Source organism: Neoarius graeffei, chromosome 19 (genome assembly GCF_027579695.1).
Source record: "Neoarius graeffei isolate fNeoGra1 chromosome 19, fNeoGra1.pri, whole genome shotgun sequence".
Lineage (NCBI taxonomy): Eukaryota > Metazoa > Chordata > Actinopteri > Siluriformes > Ariidae > Neoarius > Neoarius graeffei.
Window position 1 is genome coordinate 32,621,207 of NC_083587.1, and position 21,961 is coordinate 32,643,167.

Below are 21,961 nucleotides of genomic sequence, written 5' to 3' on the forward strand. Positions count from 1 at the left end.
AAAACTGTGAGGTTGAACTGAACATATATTTATTGCACCACTACCACACACTATTAAAACCACTGCTTCCATGAGCATGCGTCTTGAAAATAAATGTCCCCCCAAGATTCACATTGATTTTCACTGATTTGTAAAGGTCTTTTTTTAAGATATGTGACAGGATATTTGTATTTTCTTGAGAGAAAAACAAAACAGCAACCTAATTTTCGTAACAGAATGTACGACAATTTTCGTAACGGACTAAGGGTTGTCTGCTGATTACTGAGGGTCATTGATACACTGACAGAAGTATGAGCTTGTATTTAAGTAGGAAGAAAGAGGTTGTTGATATTCATTTATAAACACCTGTTTTAGTACATTTTTAATTACGTTTACTGTAGCATTCATGTATCTTAGCCAGCTAGCTAGCATGAGCTAACCTGGCAGGAATTCTGAGAGGACTTTTATGTTCACTTCATACATGTTAATAATCTTCACTTTTAAAACTACTCGACATGCTAACATGAGCTAACCTGGCAGGATTTCTGAGACAGATTTCTTTCTTTATTAATAGTATTTTAAATATCAACATTTCCTGTTAAAAATAGTTGAATTGTTAACATGAGCCAAGTTCACAGGATCTCCAAGAGGAATTTTAGCATCTATTCATAAATGTTAGTCATTTGTTACTTGTATGTAAACATGAGTTAACCTGATAGGATTTCTGAGAAGGGGCAACACAGTGGTGTAATGGTTAGGACCGTCACCTCACAGAAAGAAGGTCCTGGGTTCGAGCCCAGAGGCCAACAAGGGTCTTTCTGTATGGAGTTTGCATGTTCTACCCGTGTCTGTGTGGGTTTCCTCTGGGTGCTCTGGTTTCCCCCACAGTCCAAAGACATGCAGGTTAGGTTAATTGGTGGCTCTAAATTGACCGTAGATGTGAATGTGAGTGAGAATGGCTGTTTGTCTCTATGGCCAAGTTTACATTAGACCGTATCTGTCTCGTTTTCTTCGCGGATGCACTGTCCGTTTACATTAAAACGCCGGGAAACGGGAATCCGCCAGGGTCCACGTATTCAATCCAGATCGTGTCTGGTCCGGTGCTGTGTAAACATTGAGAATACGTGGATACGCTGTGCTGAGCTCTAGCTGGCGTCGTCATTGGACAACGTCACTGTGACATCCACCTTCCTGATTCGCTGGCGTTGGTCATGTGACGCGACTGCTGAAAAACGGCGCGGACTTCCGCCTTGTATCACCTTTCATTAAAGAGTATAAAAGTATGAAAATACTGCAAATACTGATGCAAATACTGCCCATTGTGTAGTTATGATTGTCTTTAGGCTTGCCATCCTTCCACTTGCAAGTGGTAAGTGATATGCGCTGGGATCACACACACAGCGGCTCAGTCCCGAATCACTGCTCGTGCACTTCACTCGCGCACTCTGTGAGCTGCGCAGGGCCGGAGTGCGCACCCTCCAGAGGGCACTCGCTGTTCAGGGCGGAGTGATTTGGAGCGCAGGATGCCTGCGGAGCCGAGCGTATCCGTGTATTGGCGTTGCTGTGTGCAGGCGAATCGTGTATTGGTGTTGCTGTGTGCATGTTAATCGTTTTAAAAACGTTAATCTGATGAGCCGCTGATACGGTCTAATGTAAACCCCACCTATGTGTCAGCCCTGTGATGACCTGGCGACTTGTCCAGGGTGTACCCCACCTCTCGCTCATAGTCAGCCAGGATAGGCTTCAGCTTGCCCGCGACCCTGTACAAGATAAATGGTTATGGATTATGGATGGATAGATTTCTGAGGAGACTTTTATGTTCTCCTCATGAATGTTAATAATACTCGCTTTTAAAACTAGTCAACATGCTAACATGAGCTATTCATAAATATTGTCATATTCATAAATATTTACTATTTTCCCTGTTAAAGCTAAGATGTATTCATAAATGCTAATAATTTTTATTATTAAAATGTCACCTTGCTAACATGAGCTACTCTGACAGGATTGTGTCATATTCATAAATATTAATAATCCTGACAGTTCACGCTACTCTACTTGCTAACATAAGCTAACCTGACAAGATTTCAAAGAGAACTTTTAAATTCTATTCATAAATCTTAATCATTTTACCATTAAAACTAGTCCACATGCTAACATGAACTAACATGACAGGATTTCTAAGAGCATTAAGTATAAGTAATATTCATAAATATTTATTATCTTCCCTGTTAAAACTGGCTGATCTGAGCTAAGTTTCTGAGAGGATTTTTGCGGTAACCGAACTAGCCAAATAAATACAGTCTGGCTGTATAATCTAGCATGCTGTGCTATCTGATGTATGCAAAGAAAAATTGCTAGCTAACTAGGAGTTTATTCTTCAAGTAACAGTAAACAAAATATTCACAAGCTAAGGTTTTGGAAACCTTTACAGCAGTGAAGGATACATACAGATATAATCTGCCAAAAATATTTTGGCAGAAAATCAGAGTACACCTTAGCGTTTTTGTTCTGTCTGCATTGTTTTGGGATGTTATGTCCAGAGACACTTCTTTGGATTTACAGCAAAAAGACGAAGCCAAGGTTCGGAGGCCAAGTTGCTTCATGGCACTGCGGTTAAAATGACAATCAGTTATCTAGGTCTATAAAATGGATATTTATGTGTTAAACTGCCACAAGTCAGGTTTTATTCAAGGCGTTATTTATATCTATAATAAAAATGTCCCTGAAGGGTTTCTTCAGTTGGTTAACAGTTCTAGCTTTCTAAAGAGGATTTTCTGAAAATATAAAATATTTAAGGGTTCCTCAGAGAGTGCTAGATGGAGCATTTATTTAAGAGTGTAGGGATCGAAGTCCTTGAGGAGATATAATCAGAAGTACACTTTTTCAGAGCTCAGATGAAAGAGAGATATGATTACACGAGTAAAGAATGAATGCAGAATGACTTGAATATTAGTGAACGTCAATCTTAGATGTAAAGATACTAGGATTTCTCTGTGTGTTTAATGGTCCTAAAATGTGGCTTTGTGTGAGAGCCAGCAACAAACAGACCCATTTTTTTCTCATTAAAGCCTCTGATGTACTGATAATGGACAGTGTGTGAGTGGGTGTGCATGAGTGGGTGGGTGTCTGAGACTCCTCTCTGTCTCTCTTCTCCCTCAGGAACAGCATTGCTGCCTCGGCAGTGTGTGCCTTCAACCTGAGTGCCATTACCCAAGTGTTCAGTGGGCCTTTTAAATATCAAGAGAACTCACGCTCAGCATGGCTTCCCTATCCAAACCCCAACCCGGACTTCCAGGTGAGAAATCAGCAAACTCAAACACAATGCAATTAACTTTTAAAGTCCACTTCCAAGAGCGCTTAACAAAACAATTGGTGCAACTCAAATCCTATAACTTTTACACAAAGGATTACAAACTAGTGCAAAAAAGGAGCCAAATAATGGACTTTATTTGCAAATCAAAAATGAAGTCCCAGCATCGAAATTTGCAGTAGTCCTATCATGACCATGAGCTGACCTAGTGGTTAGTGTGTCCGCCTCTCCACCGCGAGATCACAAGTTCTACTCGTGGTTGGGTCATACCAAAAACCATCATAAAAATGGTACCTACTGCCATCTGGCAAGGCACGCTGCAATACAGATATGAGTGATGAGTCAAACTCTCACGGTTACCAGAGGATGAGTCCCCCACTGTAATCCTAGCTATATAATAGGTGAGAGGCAGAGGGCTACTGAAACAGAGATTAGTGCTGCACCCATGCGCCTCAAGAGCTGGTTAGTACTGGGACAGGAGACTGCCTAGGAAGACCAGATCCTGGCGTGGGAGGGATGTTGAATTTTGAGTCCCATCATGCACCATGTAAAGGGTGAGTAGGAACTCACAGTAGATAACGGACAGAACCAACATGGCTACCAATGACAGCTACCATAATTAACTGCACATTAAATTTAAAACACGCATAGCATAGCAAACACTGTTGGTATTGTTAGCAAGCTACCATTAGATAGCACTAATCACATTTTAGCATTATTGTATGTATGAATGCAAAACGGTTGATCAAATTAATCAAATCAAATTACGTGTCTGTTCTATACTTCTAAAATTCTGGATTATGCTATATTTGGGATATAACTGTGTAGGTAATGTGTTCTAAACAGATACAAATACAGATACAAAATCAGAGGTACACTGTTCATTTCTTTAGAAAGCTTGCCAGATAGGTTTACCTGGCATCTTGTCAAGACCTGCGATGTGCATTGGGACTGTATTCACATGGAACACTTAAAAAGGTTTTTAAATTTCATGCACGTGTGAGTTAGCAGTCAAATGTGAGGCTTAGGACAAAAAGGCACATTTATGAACATGAACTTGCAGCACTGCACAATGCATTTACAGTATCCATCATGACTGCCTGGTCAGAGTGGCAGTGGGACATGGGACATGGATTTTTTTCTGGGTATAATTATGTATAAAGGACATAAGAAATGCCATCTAAATCACTGCAGGGCGTCAAAAATGTGAAAATCATCACATTATTCAACTTTTTTATACATCAGCATAAAACAATGATTCGTTAATTAGCTAAGCGGTCACGTGACCCGTGATGTCACAAAAACTTTTCAAGGAGCCAGCGCTTGGGTATCTAATGTAAACAGGTTACCGAAATGGACACCATCGACAGTGACATTCCCGATGTTTCACAGAGATGTGAAGTTAGACCCTATCAATTCCAACCGATAGCTGGAAATTCACATGAACATGGATCTTGTCTTTACTCTGACGGGTCAGATGATCCTGAGAGTGAGGGTTCATTCAATCCCCATGAAACTGAAAGCGGTCGGCTCGATAACACTTCCTGGTAAGTTAAAAACAATTCTGCTCAAAGGCTAATGATCTGTTGAAAGAAGTATTATTTTTGTATCATACATTGAAAGTTCATCATAGATCTATGTAGGCCTAACACACTACAACTCTTCGATTCGGTACGTAAACAAAGAAGGACAGATATAAGAGTAAATGAGTCAGAATTATGATGATCAATAATTGATACACCCAAAATTATAATACTAATCCTTACCTCGGCTTTCAGTCGCTTAGCGAATGCATCTCGTGGTAGCCGTAGCACTTCGGGTTTCACTCCGCCATCTTGTTCAGCATCTTGTTCCTGAATTGGGACGTTGGGAACGGCTCCATCTTTAAGTAGCCTCTTAAATTTGGCTTGGCAATTAATATCGCTCAGTAACTGAGTATTAATGTTAAAAGAATCTTCAGTGAAATGGTCCGAACATAGTTTGTGGGAAACAGTAGGTACAAAGTTTTTTCTATGACAATAGAGAGCCCACACTTTCCTCAGCTTCGGGTCCTTGGGGAATGCAAAAAAACTTACTCCAGGGCATTTCCCATTGGAATTATTGCAACCATAAGCACAATACACCATGATGTTCAATGTACGTTAAACACTCTAAAAACGAAACAATTTTCTTGTCATCCAAGACACAAAAACTATTTTGTCGCATTCGTCATCATCACGATTCACACTTCTCCATATTCATCTACCCGCTTGTGCTGTACCCGAAAGTTTTTGTGACGTATGATCACGTGACAGCGGCTCTTCCGGTTGTAAAATATGCATATCGGAGCTCGAGCAGAAATGTCATATAATCATCATGAATATAATGATTTTGCTGAATTTAATAGATGATTTTGTATTTGTTGATGCAATTATTTCATATTTTTAATGGAAAGAAACTGATATAGCATGCATTTATGTTTCATGTCCCATGTCCTTTAAATGAGGATATTAGTTTGCTTATAGTTTGGTAAAAATGGAAATGAAAAAACATAATCAGGTACAAATAAAAGTAGGAACTACACAACAAACAGTCCAGGGCACATCTCTAGTTGAGACCATTTAAGATCTCGAGTGAACTATCAAACCTCTGGGTTTGTTTGTTTTTTTCCCCCAGTGTTTTAGGGGGCCATTTGGTGTAAGCCTCTCCCACTTTGGGTTTAAACTCTGAATAGTTATGGATATTTGGAGTGCTAAACAGATACAGATGCAGATAATGGCATCGCGTTAAACCCCTACTACACAGTATTGATTGGGTCATAGTACAAGTTTGAGTATTAGATCATAGTAATAATTCATTTAATCCTCACACTGTTTTATAGTTTACATTTGTGCCACTCTGTATCAATACTACCTACATCGATCGTCACCAAGATACCAACGATACCCCAATCCCTAATTTTATACCATTCTTTTGTACCGGTATGTGGACTATGATCACAAAAATCTTTCATGCACATTTTTATTTTTGAATAAACCACTATATTTGAATGACCTTTTTATATCAGACATTTATATTGCTGTTTTAAAGTTCAGAAAAGAGAAATCAATCAATACAACAAGATCTATGCACTTTAGAACAAAACACACCAAAAAAGATGATCAGTGTTGGGAGTAAAGGATGTCTGGAGGTAATCTGAGTTCATTTTGCGGTTGTAGTCTTGGTACAACTGTTTCATTTGGATGTGATCTTCATAGATATATTTGTATTCCACACATCATTTTATGCCCCCAACCCCAGTGATTATTCTTTTTTAAATGACTGATGATATGTTTGAAGTTGCTAAAGCTTTGCATTAGTTTGAGAATTAATTTAATAAACCAGGTCCTGATCTTGAATTTTGGAAATTACTAGCAGCTAAAAGCTGAAGAGCATTAAATTAATGCAAAAAGGAATGCAAAATGTCAAAGCAGACCATTTTAACCTTTCAGTACACACAACTCCGTCTAGCTTCGGTTGTGTGTTTTAGCTTCTTAATTGAGTCAATTCAGTCACAGCGTCCCTTAATCCTTGCTTTTACAATTTTATGTCTGGCCTAATTGTTTTTAGGAATGTGGCTCTTTGCGAAGTGAATTTCAATTAGGTAGCGCATTACAGGTCCCTTATCTAACATTATTTACAGCATCAGTTAACATTAACAAACCATAAACATCAAAATGAATACACTGTCAGTATTGTTAACAAGGTAATAAAGAAGATTAATTTATGATAATAACTACTTTATGTTGGTTTAAATGTTACCGATGTTCATCTACAAATTTGACATAAATTAAATAGTGTCATGATTCTAAAATGTTCATAATCAGTTGAACCCAAGTCTCCAAGTTTAAGTCAAGTCAAGTCAACTTTATTGTCAAATATGCTATACATGCTCGACATACAGCACAGATGAAATTTCAGTCCTCTCTGACCCACGGTGCAAACAGGCAATGCAATAAATAAAAATAAAAATAGAATAATTGAAAAAACAAACAATATAAAAGGTTTAACTTCAGCATCATGGTTTTTTTTCTACCATAAATACAATAATTAAGGCATTGATATATATATATATGTACACACACACACACACACACGAGTATTTTACTCGGACATTATTTTTCACACAAGCTCCATCTGGGACATGGAGAACCAAAAGCGTGACATAAATCTCTATATGTCATTCTTGAATTGTTTTGATAAATTTGGGTACTTCTTGTTTGTGAATGTGTCTATATAATAAAAAGAAAATCACATGTTGGCTTAAAGATATGAAGTTTATCTTCTCATGTTGAAAAACTCGCATTTCTCATACGAAATCCATCATGGATCTGAGTGACATATTTAAATGATATTGGCTGGCTTTTTTTCGTGGTATATCAGATATATTCCATTCAGCTAGCATGATATTGAACGAGTTGAAGACAAGTTCAATATCATGCTAGCTGAATGGAATATATCTGATATACCATGAAAAAAAGCCAGCCAATAACATTATTATTATTATTATTATTATTATTATTATTATTATTATTATTATACATACACATTCCTTTTGGGTGTTCAACATGTCTTTCTCTTTCAAAATTCTTTCAAAATCTTCCGTATTTAACAAAGCAAACCTGGCGGCCATGTTTGTTTACAAATTGTCTCAGTCGCTCGCTAGCATGGAAGTTTTACATCTCCAACGTGTGATCTCATATTGTCTTGACAACCATGCAATATCGTAAACCATATTCAACACTCATTCTCCATTGGGTAGAGTGACCTAATACATGTAGGATAAACGATATGCTAATAAAATTGTATTATATCAAACCAAATGAATGAAACCCACTAGAAGAGAATATAATACATATATGTTATTTATCATCTGGGAGGTCTGTATCGTGAAATACCGTGACCGAGGTCTTGAAAGTACTGACCAAGGCCCTCTAGGCCGAGGTCAGTATTCAAGGCCGAGGTCACGGTATTTCACCATACGGGCTGACCTTAAGCTGGTAAATAATATATTTATTTTTTTCTTTACCAAATTCTAACAAAACGAGAGCACCTGAAAGGGAAAACCGAGCCGAGCCGCCATTTCGTATCCTCATTCACGGCTGTAATGCAAATTGCTTCCTCCTCGGTATACAAGTGCACTTCCATGGCAGGAAAAAAAAACTACATTTTGCTGCCTATGTAGTCCCCTATTTATACAAAATTGAGTCATTCAGGATTCAGCCATGTTTTTGCTCGGCATTAGCATCAGTTACAGGTTTTTAGCTTTCTCCTGAAATGTTTTCTTTTATTTCTTCTTCCTCAGGGTAGTAAAATTCACTTTCGCTGTGAAGACTGTTGTTATCACTATCCATGCTGTAAAATTAATGCTATTCTCCTGAGAAATGCTGGCAAAAATTTATAAGATTTTTGATAATCTTATAAATAAATCTTATAAAAAAAAAGATAAATGTTGACAAAAAATGCTACTATGTTTGCTGTTGTGAACGAGCGAGTCGCCAGAGGTCCATAACCGGGGTCCGTATCATAGGATACGGACCCGCTCGCCAGCCAATCAGAGTGCAGGATTTGATGGAAACCGTACCGCGAAAAAAATATGTTTTTATTCCATCAGAAAAGTGTCCTGTATGTATAATAATTCCAGATATTTCACTCTGATGATGTCACTCCCAGTGTTTTTCCCACTGACTAGATGCATATTATCAAAATGGTGAACAAGTTGAAAATTAAAATTATTTTGATTAACTTATGCATTTTTTGTCCATATCATATAAAGAACATTACACAGTGGTGTGAAGATGTGAAGTTTATCTGCTCATGTTGAAAAATACATCACCCATTTGCTACGCTCAATCATGATGTATACATTCACCACTCGAAGACAAACTTCATATCTTCATGCAACCGTGCAATATCCTCTGTAGGATACTTCAAAAAGTTCTCGGCCTCATCTGGAAATAAGGGGCGTAACTCCCATTTTGGGACATAACTGTATACTATAAAGCCTTATATCACTGTTGAGAAAAAACTCAAATGAAAGAAGTAATCAAAGAAAAAAGGAGAGGAAAGCTTCGAGCTGGCGTGCTGTTGCTCCAGGACAATGTGTTCATCCACACAGCACAGGTGGCAGTGGTAGAAGCAGCCAAATGTGGCTTTGAACTGTTGCCCCACTGCACCTTACTCACCCAACCTGGCACCATCTCACTTCTATCTGTTTCCTAAACTGATATCCTACTTGCGTGGTCACCATTTTCAGAGTGATGATGTCATCCATGCTGTTGAGGAGCATCTGGAGGCTCAAGATGTGACCTTCTTCCATGAAAGGATAGGGAAGCTTGAACATCGGTGGATCAAGTGCAATGAAGTTAAAGGAGACTATGTTTAAAAATAATGCAAGAACAGTCTTTCTCCTGTGATGTTTTCTGGGTGAGGCCGAGAATTTTTTGAAGTACCCTTGCAACAATTTAAGAATAATGTTCTTAAGTTAACGATGGTGTGTAAACAGGAAATAAAAACAGAATGTGATCATTTGCAAATCATGGAAACCCTTAATTTCATTGAAAATAGTACATATCAAATGTTGAAACTGAGAATTTTTTTTTTTTTTTTGAAAAATATATGCTTATTTTGAATTTGATGTGAGTAAAATGCTTCAAAAAGTTGGGACAGGGGCATGTTTACCACTGTGTTGCATCACTTTACTTTTAACAAGACTCTGTAAATGTTTGGGAACTGAGGAGACCAGTTGCTGTAGTTCTGAAAGAGAAATGTTGTCCCATTCTTGCCTGATATACAGTTTCAATTGCTTAACACTTTGGGTCTTCGTTGTTGTATTTTGCACTTTATAATGCGCCAAATGTTTTAAATGGGAGACAGGTCTGGACTGCAGGCAGGCCAGTTTAGCACCTGGACTCTTTTACTACGGAGCCATGCAGTTTTAATATGTGCAGAAAGCAGATTGACATTGTCTTGCTGAAAGAAGGAAGGCCGTCCCTGAAAAGGTTTTGTCTGGATGGCGGCTTATTGCTCTGAAATGTGTATATATCATCCAACATTAATGATGAATTTCCAAAACGTACAAGCTACATGTGCACTAATGCACCCTCATACCATCACAGATGCTGGCTTTTGAACTGTACACTGATAACAAGCCGGATGGTCTCTCTCCTCTTTAGCCTGTAGGACATGGTGTCCATGATTTCTAAAAAGAATTTCTACTTTTGATTTGTCAGACCTTGGGACAGTTTTCCACTTCGCCTCAGTCCATCATAAAAGAGCTCGGGCCCAGAGAAGGTGGCAGTGTTTCTGGATATTGTTTATATCTGGTTTTAACTTGCATTTGTGGATGCAGTAATGAACTGTTTTCACAGACGATGGTTTTCTGAAGTGTTCCTGAGCCCATACCGTGATTTCCCCTCCAGATATGTGTCTGTTTTTAATGCAGTGTCACCAGAGGGCCTGAAGATCACAGGCATCCAATGTCAGTTTTCAGCCTTGTCTCCTGCATACAGAGATTTCTCCAGATTCTCTGAATCTTTTCATGATATTATGTACCATAGATGATGTGATTCTCAAATTATTTGCAATTTCACACTGAGGAACATTATTCTAAAATTCTTGCACTGTTTGCCCACACAATATTTCACAGAGCATTGAACCCCTCCCCATCTTTACTTCTGAGAGACTCCGCCTCTCTGGGATGCTCTTTTTATACCCAGTCATGTGACTGACCTGTTGCCAATTACACAAATTATTATTATTATTTTTTTTAGCATTACACAAGTTTTTTTAGTCTTTTGATACCCTTGTCTCAACTTTTCTGAAACATGTTGCTGGCACTGAATTCAAAATGAGCATATATTTTTCAAAAAACAATAAAAATTCTCAGTTTCAACATTTGATATGTTGTCTTTGTACTATTTTCAATGAAATATAGGGTTTCCATGATTTGCAAATCTTCACATTCTCTTTTTATTTATGTTTTACACAGCATCCCAACTTTTTTGGAATTGGGATTGTATTAGAGGGGCAAGTGAGTGTATATTGTAAAATAAAAAAAAGTAGCATCAAAATAGATTTTATTGAAGCAGTATTAAAACTATGATTTTTTTTTCTGGCTGTCATGTTCAGGCATCATTACTTATATTGTCTCACACACACACACACACACACACACACAAATTAATATCAACGATTGCTTTGCTGACATGACTTGTAATTTATTAATGCTTAATAGTTTGGTTTGTCACTATTAATTAAGGCAGTAAATATAGTTTGCTAAGGATAAATAAATGTTCAGTGCTGCCATTGGTTGTATTTTGACTCCTTGATGATTAGCATGCAGACATCTTGCTAGGCAGAATTTTTCATTATCATTCATTCATTCATCTTCAGTAGCCAATTTACGTTGGTGAGGGTCACAGTCAAGCCGGAGCCTATTCCAGACACATTTCTCTTGGGTCATTGAGAAATGTTTTAATAATGTTCTCACCTTATAAAACCCAGTAGCAGAAAATTTACAATGACAAAGAGGCTAATAAAAAAAGGCAAAATCCATGTTCTGCTGTTTCTGATCATTTCACGGCAGTGATTGCTTAAGAAGTGTCCTTAATTTTCTCCTCAAAATCAGTGTTCTCTCACAGTCAGACTGGAGGGACTCTGGGATTTAGAATGATGGTTCAGAGAAAGTCTGTGTGTGTAAAGCACTAGGGCTCAATGGCAGGAGTTTAAATGATAGCAAGTCAGCTAACACGGCTGACGCTGAGCCTTTTAATGCACTTTAATTCGCTCTGAGACCCGTGGCCATCTGGAGACTCTGAGCCTTCTCATATGCTTTTGACTCCATATTAAATAAAACTGTCTCCTCAGCAGGTATTAATTTTTTTTGTACTGGATCAGCTGAATTTGAGACTCCTGTCTGAGGAGATAATAGAGTTGCAGCAGCTAACGTGCAGGGGGGAAGCTTCTCTCCTGGGAGGGGGTTTGCTTTTTGGCGAGCACTCGAGCCTCACTTTATCTCAGCCTCTGTGACATCTTCATCAAGAATTTGTCAGCATCGGAGAGCAAAGATTTACGAGTCTCGGATTTATGGCTTCCTGCACCGATGTAAAACTAGTAGCTGTCTATGCCAAGCCTGAAAGGGCAACATGGAGCATGCACTGGTGAAATTATTTCTTCACTGATTAAGGTTGATTACACTGAGACCAGAAATGAAAGCAGAAAGCTTAACTGAAATGTCCTGTGCTTAATCAGGAGTACAAATTTGTGTTGTAATGCCAGCATGATTCCTGTGTGTGCTTCAGAATACTGTAGTGAGGTGGCACGGTGATGTGGTGGGTGACAGTGCTGCCTTACAGATCCAGGGTTTCAAACCTGAGGTCAGGTTCCTGTCTGTGTGGAGTTCCTTTGTATGTTCTCCTATGTCCATGTGGGTCTCCTCCCACCTCCCAAAAACATGCTGGTAGGTGAATTGGCGATGCCAAACTTCCCCAGGTGTAAATGAATGCCAATGTGCATGGTGCCCTGCGATTGACTGGCATTCTATCTTTGATGCATTCCTGCCTTAAGGGAACACTTAGTATCTTCAATCTTATAATTTAACTGGTTAAAACAGGCTTTTGCAAATCTAATACCTGTCCTTCAGTCATTTTATTTTGCGCATACAATTGCTGAACCTGAAGTGACTTTCAGGCTTAGTGATTCACTTTGCAGGTGCTAAAGCTAAATTGACATTGACTGTGCAGTCTATGTTGTACTTTTTATTAGAAACACCTAAAATTGAAGATTCATTAAAGCAAATATACAACCCCAATTCCCAAAAAAAAAAAAAGTTGGGATGGTGTGTAAAACGTAAATACAAACAAATGTGATGATTTGCAAATCATGGAAACCCTATATTTCACTGAAAATACTACAAATACGCCATATCAGTTGTTGAAAGTGAGAATCTTTTTAACATTTATGCTTGTTTTGAATTTAGTGCCAGCAACAAGTTTAAAAAAATTTGGGACAAGAAAGGACTGGAAAAGTTGAGTAATGTTAATAAATCTCATCTCATTATCTCTAGCCGCTTTATCCTTGTCATGGTCCTACCTGTGGGTTTCCTCTCTTCAGGTAACATCTCCACTCCTCTCCACTCAGCATTACCGGCCACGCCCGCATACACTTCCTCTTATTAACTCTCAGTGGCTGTCATTGGCTGTTGCCTATCACCTGCTCCTCCTCTGTGTGTATTTAAGCTGCTGTCCTCCCAAGCTTCAGTGTCAGATCGTCTTCTAAGCGTCGACTCTGTCAACTCTTCAGTCCTGGTAACCTGACCCTGCATTTCTGTCCCTTATCTTGCTACCTGATCTGTGACTCTGTGTTCCAGCCTGTTCCCCACTCCTGCCTGTTGTGCTGTCCTGTCTGTCTGCTGAGGGACTGTTCGCTGGGAGACTGCCTGAACACCTAGGGCCATCAGCTTACAGCCTCCCTACTCTGACAACACCTGATCCCGTCTGAAGCTAAGCAGGGTCGAGCCTGGCCAGTGCTTGGATGGGAGACTGCAGACATCACCACCATGCTCCCACCAGCCATCCCTGCCTCTCAGTTCTCCTACCACTGAACTTCACACATGCACATCCTCTCAACTCCCTTGCCCCCGTTATCAATAAAACTCAACATTTAACTTGCGCTTTTGGGTCCTCGTCTGTTTCTCCTGACAGAACGATCTGACCATCATGGACCCTGCTCCCTCCCCGACCAGCATGGTGATTGAGCCTGAAGTGACTGCCCTGCAGCGACTGGAACGTACAGAGGGAGAAATAAACCGGATGGCCAGCGACATTGCATCTCTGCTTCAGCTTGACTGCCAACAACGACAGCAGTTCAACCAGCAGCAACAACTATTTCAACAGCAACAGCTCCAACAACAGCAGCATCAGCTAACCCAGGTCCTGCAAGTTCTCACCAACCTCACCACTCCATCCGCTCATGTTTCACCTGCTCTGGCTCCCGGTGACCCGGAACCGAAGATTGGTAATCCGGAACGTTTCAATGGTGACCCAAACCAGGTCCGGCCATTCCTGACCAGCTGCCGTATCCAGTTCTCTCTGCAGCCCAGGACCTTCTCGACAGAGGGAGCCAAGGTGGGGTATGTCATCACTCACCTGACCGGCCGGGCTCGGCTGTGGGGGACAGCTGAATTCGACCGGCAGACCCCGGCCTGTGCCTCCTTCAGTGCCTTTGCCGAGATGTTAAAGGTGTTCGACCTGGGCTCGTCAAGAACAGAGGCATCACGAGCACTGATGAGTATCCGTCAGGGCAACCGGACGGTGGCAGACTACTCCATCGACTTCCGCACCCTGGCGAGGCGCAGTTCGTGGAACATGGCGGCGCTGGTGGACGCCTTCCTCCACAGTTTGGCGGACTACGTCAAGGACGAGCTCGTTTCCCATGAGCAACCCCCGACACTCGATGAGGCCATTGCCCTCGCCATACGCATCGATCACCAGATCCGCAGACGAGAGAAGGGGCGTCCTAGTCAACCTGCCACCCACACTCAGGGTGAGTCTTCCGCTGCCCAGTTCCTGCCTGTCACGCCCCAAAGCCTACATAATCAGTCTGAGCCCATGGAGATCGGCCGTGCCTCCCTCACCCCCGAGGAGTGACAGCACCGCCTAACCTCCATCCATAAACCCCTGCTTCAGCTCCGCCTTCAGCTTCCCGACACTGCTTGTGCCCTGGCCGCCCTGGTGGACTCTGGAGCCGAAGCTAACATCATGGACACAGAGCTCTCACGGCAGCTGGGTGTGGGGTGCCACCATCTTATTCCACCCGTTCCTGTACGAGCGCTGGGTGGATATCGTCTCGGCGCAGTTACACACATCACAGCCCCCGTGACAATGCTGCTGTCAGGAAACCACCAGGAGTCCATCCAATTCCACCTCCTACACTCACCCGGCCAACCACTCATCCTAGGCTACCTGTGGCTCCGTCTACACAACCCGCAACTCGACTGGGAGACTGGCACCATACGAGAGTGGGGAAGGGGCTGCCATCAGACCTGCTTGAAGGGAGCCATCCTGACAACCAACCAGGAGACCACCAGCTCCACCCCCGACATATCCAAGGTTCCTGTCTGCTATCACCACCTGAGGGAGGTGTTCAACAAGTCCAAGGCCACGTCGTTGCCCCCACACCGACCATACGACTGCGCCATCGACCTCCTGCCAGGCACCCCACCCCCTAAGGACCGTCTCTACTCCCTGTCAGCCCCGGAGAGAAAGGCCATGGAGGACTACATAAACGACTCTCTGGCTGCCGGCCTAATCCGTCCATCATCCTCTCCTGCCGGAGCTGGATTTTTCTTCATGGGGAAGAAGGATGGTTCTCTTTGCCCATGCATAGATTACCGGGGCTTGAACGACATTACGGTTAAGAACCGCTACCCTCTGCCACTACTCTCCTCTGCCTTTGAACTACTGCAAGGGGCCACAGTGTTCACCAAGCTAGATCTCCGGAACGCTTACCATCTGGTGCAAGTGAGAGAAGGCGACGAGTGGAAGACTGCGTTCAACACCCCGACGGGACACTATGAATATCTGGTCATGCCATTCGGTCTCACCAATGCCCCAGCAGTGTTCCAGGCACTGGTAAACGACATCCTCAGAGACATGCTCAACAAGTTCGTTTTCTTTTACTTGGATGGCATTTTGATCTTCTCTAAAACCCTGTCTGAACACACCCACCATGTCCAGTTGGTCCTTCGCCACCTGCTTGAGAATTCGTTCTTTGTGAAAGCCGAGAAGTGCGAGTTCCACGCTCAGTCTGTCTCGTTCCTGGGATATGTGGTTACCGAGGGCAGCATACAAATGGACCCTGCGAAGGTGTCGGCAGTGACGTCGTGGCCGGTCCCAGAGAGCCGTAAGAAGCTGCAGCAGTTCCTGGGGTTCGCCAACTTCTATAGGAGGTTCATCCGGGGCTACAGCACCGTGGCAGCCCCACTCACCGCACTGACCAGCATCAAACAGCCCTTCCACTGGACGGCAGCAGCTGACAAAGCCTTCAAACCCTCAAGGCCCGCTTCACTTCAGCTCTCATCCTCCGGATGCCTGACGCCGAGTGGCAGTTTGTGGTGGAGGTAGATGCTTCGGATGTGGGAGTCGGGGCTGTGCTTTCCCAGCGGGCAGCTGAGGATGGAAAAATGCACCCCTGCACCTTCTACTCCTGAAGACTGACCCCAGCAGAGAGCAATTACGACATCGGCAATCGCGAGCTACTGGCGGTCAAGCTCGCCCTCGGGGAGTGGTGCCACTGGTTGGAGGGGTCTAAGGTTCCGTTTGTGGTCTGGACTGACCACAAAAACCTGGAATATATCCGGACAGCCAGGAGGCTAAACTCCCGCCAGCGCCGGTGGTCACTATTCTTCACCCGCTTCAACTTTGTCCTTTCCTACCGTCCTGGCTCCCGCAACATCAAACCGGATGCACTCTCCCGGATGTTTCAGAGGGATGAGGCTTCCAAGGAGGAATTAACACCCATCCTCCCAAGCCCCTGTGTCGTTGCTGCTCTGACCTGGGACATCGAGGAGCAGGTTCGAGAGGCCATCAGGGACCAGCCAGGCCCCAGCGCTTGCCCCTCCAACCGTCTCTACGTCCCAGCCGACCTGAGGTCTCAGGTGATTCAATGGGGACACGACTCCCGCCTGGCCTGTCACCCCGGGGTCACATGCTCCCTCCATCTGCTGTCTCAGCGATTCTGGTGGCCGTCGATGAGGAGGGACATCCAGGATTTTGTAAGAGCCTGCCCCACTTGCAACCAGCACAAGTCCCCCAGGCAGCCCCCAGCTGGGTTACTCCAGCCCCTGCTAGTACCCATGCGTCCCTGGTCCCATGTCTCCCTGGACTTTGTTACTGGTCTTCCTCCATCGGAAGGTAATACGGTCATCCTCACCATCGTGGACCGCTTCAGTAAGATGACCCACTTTGTGCCTCTCCCAAAACTGCCAACTGCTAAGGAGACTTCCCGGGTTGTCTTAGAATACGTCTTTCGGGTCCACGGCCTGCCCAGGGATATCATTTCCAACCGGGGCCCACAGTTCTCCGCCAGTTTCTGGAGGGAATTCTGCCACCTCCTCGGGGCCACTGCCAGTCTGTTGTCTGGGTTTCACCCACAGTCTAATGGCCAAACTGAGCGCATGAATCAGGAACTGGAGAAGGCACTTAGGTGTGTGGCTTCGTGCAACCCCCACGCCTGGGCTCAACATCTGCTCTGGGTGGAATATGCCCACAACTCCCTCACCAGCTCTGCCACCGGACTCTCCCCCTTCCAGTGTGTGTATGGGTATCAACCACCTCTGTTTACCAGCCAGGAGGGAGAAGCCACCTGCCTGTCTGCTCTCGCCTACGCCCGCCGCTGCCGCCGCACGTGGGCCCAGGCCTGCACCGCACTCCTGAAGTCCAGTACCAGCTATGCTATTGGGGCTAACTGGCGGAGGACCCCTGCACCCGTTTACCATGTCGGCCAGAAGGTATAGATGTCGGCTAGAGACCTACCACTACGGGTGGAGTCACGCAAATTGGCACCTCGCTACATCGGAACCTTTCCCGTACAGAAGGTCATCAGTCCCACGGCAGTTCGGCTGCTGCTGCCCAAGACCATGAGGATACATCCCACCTTCCACGTCTCCAAACTCAAACCGGTGCACGAGAGCCCCTTGGTCCCAGCAACACCGCTGCCTCCTCCTCCACGCTTCATTGATGGTGGACCAGTCTACATGGTCCGGCGACTGCTCCGCTCGCAACGTAGGGGTAGGGGCATCCAATACTTGGTAGACTGGGAGGGTTATGGTCCTGAGGAGAGGGCATGGGTCCCTGCTGGAAGGATTCTGGATCCAGCCCTCATCGCCGACTTCCATCGACTACACCCTGACCAGCCCTCCATCCGACAGGGTCGACGTAGGGGTTCTCACCATGCGGATCCCCTTCCGGACCCTGCCCCTGCTCCAGTGCCCGAGCCTGACACTGAACCGAATCCTGGGCGGGGGCCCTTGGATGACGAGTCTTCCGACAGTGAAAATGGTGCGGAGGCTATGGACACTGACCGGTCAGAGGAATTCTGACCCTCCACCGGGATTCCCCCTCCTCCCGCCCGTCTTGGTGGCTCTGTGGCTAGGGACTTCTGGAGCCGTCCCTTGAGGGGGGGTTCTGTCATGGTCCTACCTGTGGGTTTCCTCTCTTCAGGTAACATCTCCACTCCTTTCCACTCAGCATTACCGGCCACAACCGCATACACTTCCTCTTATTAGCTCTCAGTGGCTGTCATTGGCTGTTGCCTATCGCCTGCTCCTCCTCTGTGTGTATTTAAGCTGCTGTCCTCCCAAGCTTCAGTGTCAGATCGTCTTCTAGGCGTTGACTCCGTCAACTCTTCAGTCCTGGTAACCTGACCCTGCATTTCTGTCCCTTATCTTGCTACCTGATCTGTGACTCTGTGTTCCAGCCTGTTCCCCACTCCTGCCTGTTGTGTTGTCCTGTCTGTCTGCTGAGGGACTGTTCGCTGGGAGACTGCCTGAACACCTAGTGCCATCAGTTTATAGCCTCCCTACTCTGACAACACCTGATCCCATCTGATCTCTGAAGCTAAGCAGGGTTGAGCCTGGTCAGTGCTTGGATGGGAGACTGCAGACATCACCACCATGCTCCCACCAGCCATCCCTGCCTCTCAGTTCTCCTACCACTGAGCTTCACACATGCACATCCTCCCAACTCTCTTTCCCCTGTTATCAATAAAACTCAACATTTAACTTGCGCTCTTGGGTCCTCGTCTGTTTCTCCTGACAATCCTGTTCTACAGGGGCACAGGCAAGCTGGAGCCTATCCCAGCTGACTACAGGCGAAAGGTGGGATACACCCTGGACAAGTCGCCAGGTCATCACAGGGCTGGCACAGACAACCATTCACACCTGCGGTCAATTTAGAGTCACCAGTTAGCCTAACCTGCATGTCTTTGGACTGTGGGGGAAACCGGAGCACCCGGAGGAAACCCACGCAGACACGGGGAGAACATGCAAACTCCGCACAGAAAGGCCCTCGGCGGCCATGGGGCTCGAACCCGGACCTTCTTGCTGTGAGGCGACAGCGCTAACCACTATACCACCATGCCACCCATGTTAATAAATAAATAAAAATTTAGGGTAATTGGCAACAGGTCAGTAACCTGATTGGGTATAAAAAGAGCATCCCAGACAGGCGGAGTCTCTCAGAAGTAAACATGGGGAGGGGTTCAAAGACTGCATGGGCAAACAGTGCAACAATTTAAGATTAACGTTTCTCAGTGTAAAATTGCAAAGAATTTGCGGGTCACATCATCTATGGTACATAATATCATTAAAAGATTCAGAGAATCTGGACAACTCTCTGTATGTAGAAGACAAGGCTGAAAACCAATATTGGATGCCTGTGGTCTTCGGGCCCTCAGGCAACACTGCATTAAAACCATTGTCCATGAAGATAGTTTATCAATGCATCCACAAATGCAAGTTAAAACCAGATATAAACAATATCCAGAAACACTGGAAACCTTCTCTGGGCCTGAGCTCTTTTACAAAGGACTGAGGTGAAGTGGAAAATTGTCCTGTGGTCTGACAAATCTAAATTTTAAATTCTTTTTGTAAATCATGGACGCCATGTCCTCCAGGCTAAAGAGGAGAGGGACCATCCGGCTTGTTATTAGTGCACCGTTCAAAAGCCAGCATCTGTGATGGTAAGAGGATGCATTAATGCACATTGCATGCGTAGCTGGCACATCTGGGAAGACAAAATTAATGATGAATGGCATATACAGGTTTTGGAGCAACATGGATGACATCATTTTCAGGGAAGGCCTTGCTTATTTCAGCAAGAAATTGCCAAACCACATTCTGCACATATTACACCTGCATGGCTCCGTAGGAAGAGAGTCCAGGTGCTAAACTGGCCTCCCTGCAGTCCAGACCGGTCTCCCATTGATAACATTTGGCACATGATGAAGTACAAAATATGACAAAGGAGACCCCAAACTGTTGAGCAACTGAAATTGTATATCAGGCAAGAATGGGACAACATTGCACTTCCAAAACTACAGCAATTGGTCTCCTCAGTTCCCAAACATTTACAGAGTGTTGTTAAAAATAGCGGTGATATAACACAGTGGTAAATATGCCCTTGGCCCAACCTTTTTAAAACATGTTGCTGACATGAAATTCAAAATGAGCATCCATCCATTATCTGCAGCCGCTTATCCTGTTCAAATTCAGGGTCACAGGCAAGCTGGAGCCTATCCCAGCTGACTATGGGCGAGAGGCGGGGTACACCCTGGACAAGTAGCCAGGTCATTGCGGGGCTGACACATAGATAAACAACCATTCACACTCACATTCACATCTACGGTCAATTTAGAGCCACCAATTAACCTAACCTAACCTGCATGTCTTTGGACTGTGGGGGAAACCAGAGCACCCTGAGGAAACCACGCAGACACGGGTAGAACATGCAAACTCCACAGAGAAAGGCCCTCGCTGGCCACTGGTCTCAAACCCAGGACCTTCTTGCTGTGAGGCAACAATGCTAACCACTACACCACCATGCCGCCTCAAAATGAGCATATATTTAAAAAAAAAATTCAGTTTCAACATTTGATATGTTGTCTTTGTACTATTTTTAATGAAATATAGAGTTTCCATGATTTGCAAATCATCACATTCTCTGTTTATTTTCCCTTTACACAACGTCCCAACTTTTTTAAAACTGGAGTTGTACAAAATTAGGAAACATGCTATTTTGCTTACGTGAAAGATGAAATCTTTTGTACACCCTGTTTATAAATCAGCTTGCTTTTTTTTTCAGAAGTTTGTAAATACATTATTTAAAACTGAGGCAAATCCATTTAACCCATGTAAGAAAATGTATATGAAACTGAACCAAATCAAAACATTCTGTTTACATTTTTAAACTGTCATGACATCACTCGATTAACACCTCCAGTTCTCGCTAACTCTTTCTCTCTCAATTAGATCCCCTTCTGATTGTGTTTTCCCTTTGCTTAGCTGTGATGAAGCCAATATATGGCTCCTCAAATGGGGGCATGTCAGGTCATTTTTGGGCCAATTTTGTTCTCTTCTCCTAACCACAGATGGCTGTGGCATCATCAGGATTGGAACTAGCAATCTCCAAATGACAGGGTGAATGCTTTTCTGTTGTGCCACTTGGGAGACCCACCTTTCAGCTCTTTAATCCTTCTGGTTGTCACCTTCATGACCTGAGGCTGTTCAGCCAGAGAGAGTGAAGAATAAATCAGGGTAGAAGCGTGTTCTGACTTTTGCCTGCACCCAGAGGAATTCTGACCAATCCCATATTTTCTTGCAGAAAGTTTGATCAATTCTGCCTGCTCCCACAGTGCCCCCCCCCCATTTACCCACCTGCAATATTTTCTCATGAACATAGTCAGTTCTATTTTCCAAAATATTAAAAATGTGTATAGACTTAATCCACAGTGACCCTGAAAGTTCATTCATCTACATTTTTGCTCCCCACATCTGAAGATACTGAAGATAAATGAATAAATGCAGTAAATGCATCACACAGTGGCACATAAGCACCATGCCAAGTCCAATACGCTCCCATGTGAAACAACATG

At 43.8% G+C, this 21,961-nt stretch overlaps 1 protein-coding gene across 1 annotated transcript in view; it reads left to right on the top strand.

Annotated features, from left to right (window-relative positions):
* The window catches only part of sema5a (sema domain, seven thrombospondin repeats (type 1 and type 1-like), transmembrane domain (TM) and short cytoplasmic domain, (semaphorin) 5A), a 535,180-nt gene that overhangs the window by 310,562 nt on the left and 202,657 nt on the right, over positions 1-21,961 (top strand). The window contains exon 9 of the mRNA XM_060899996.1: positions 3,142-3,277. Within this exon, the coding sequence (XP_060755979.1) occupies positions 3,142-3,277 (136 nt within the window). The remainder of the gene's footprint in view (positions 1-3,141; positions 3,278-21,961) is intronic.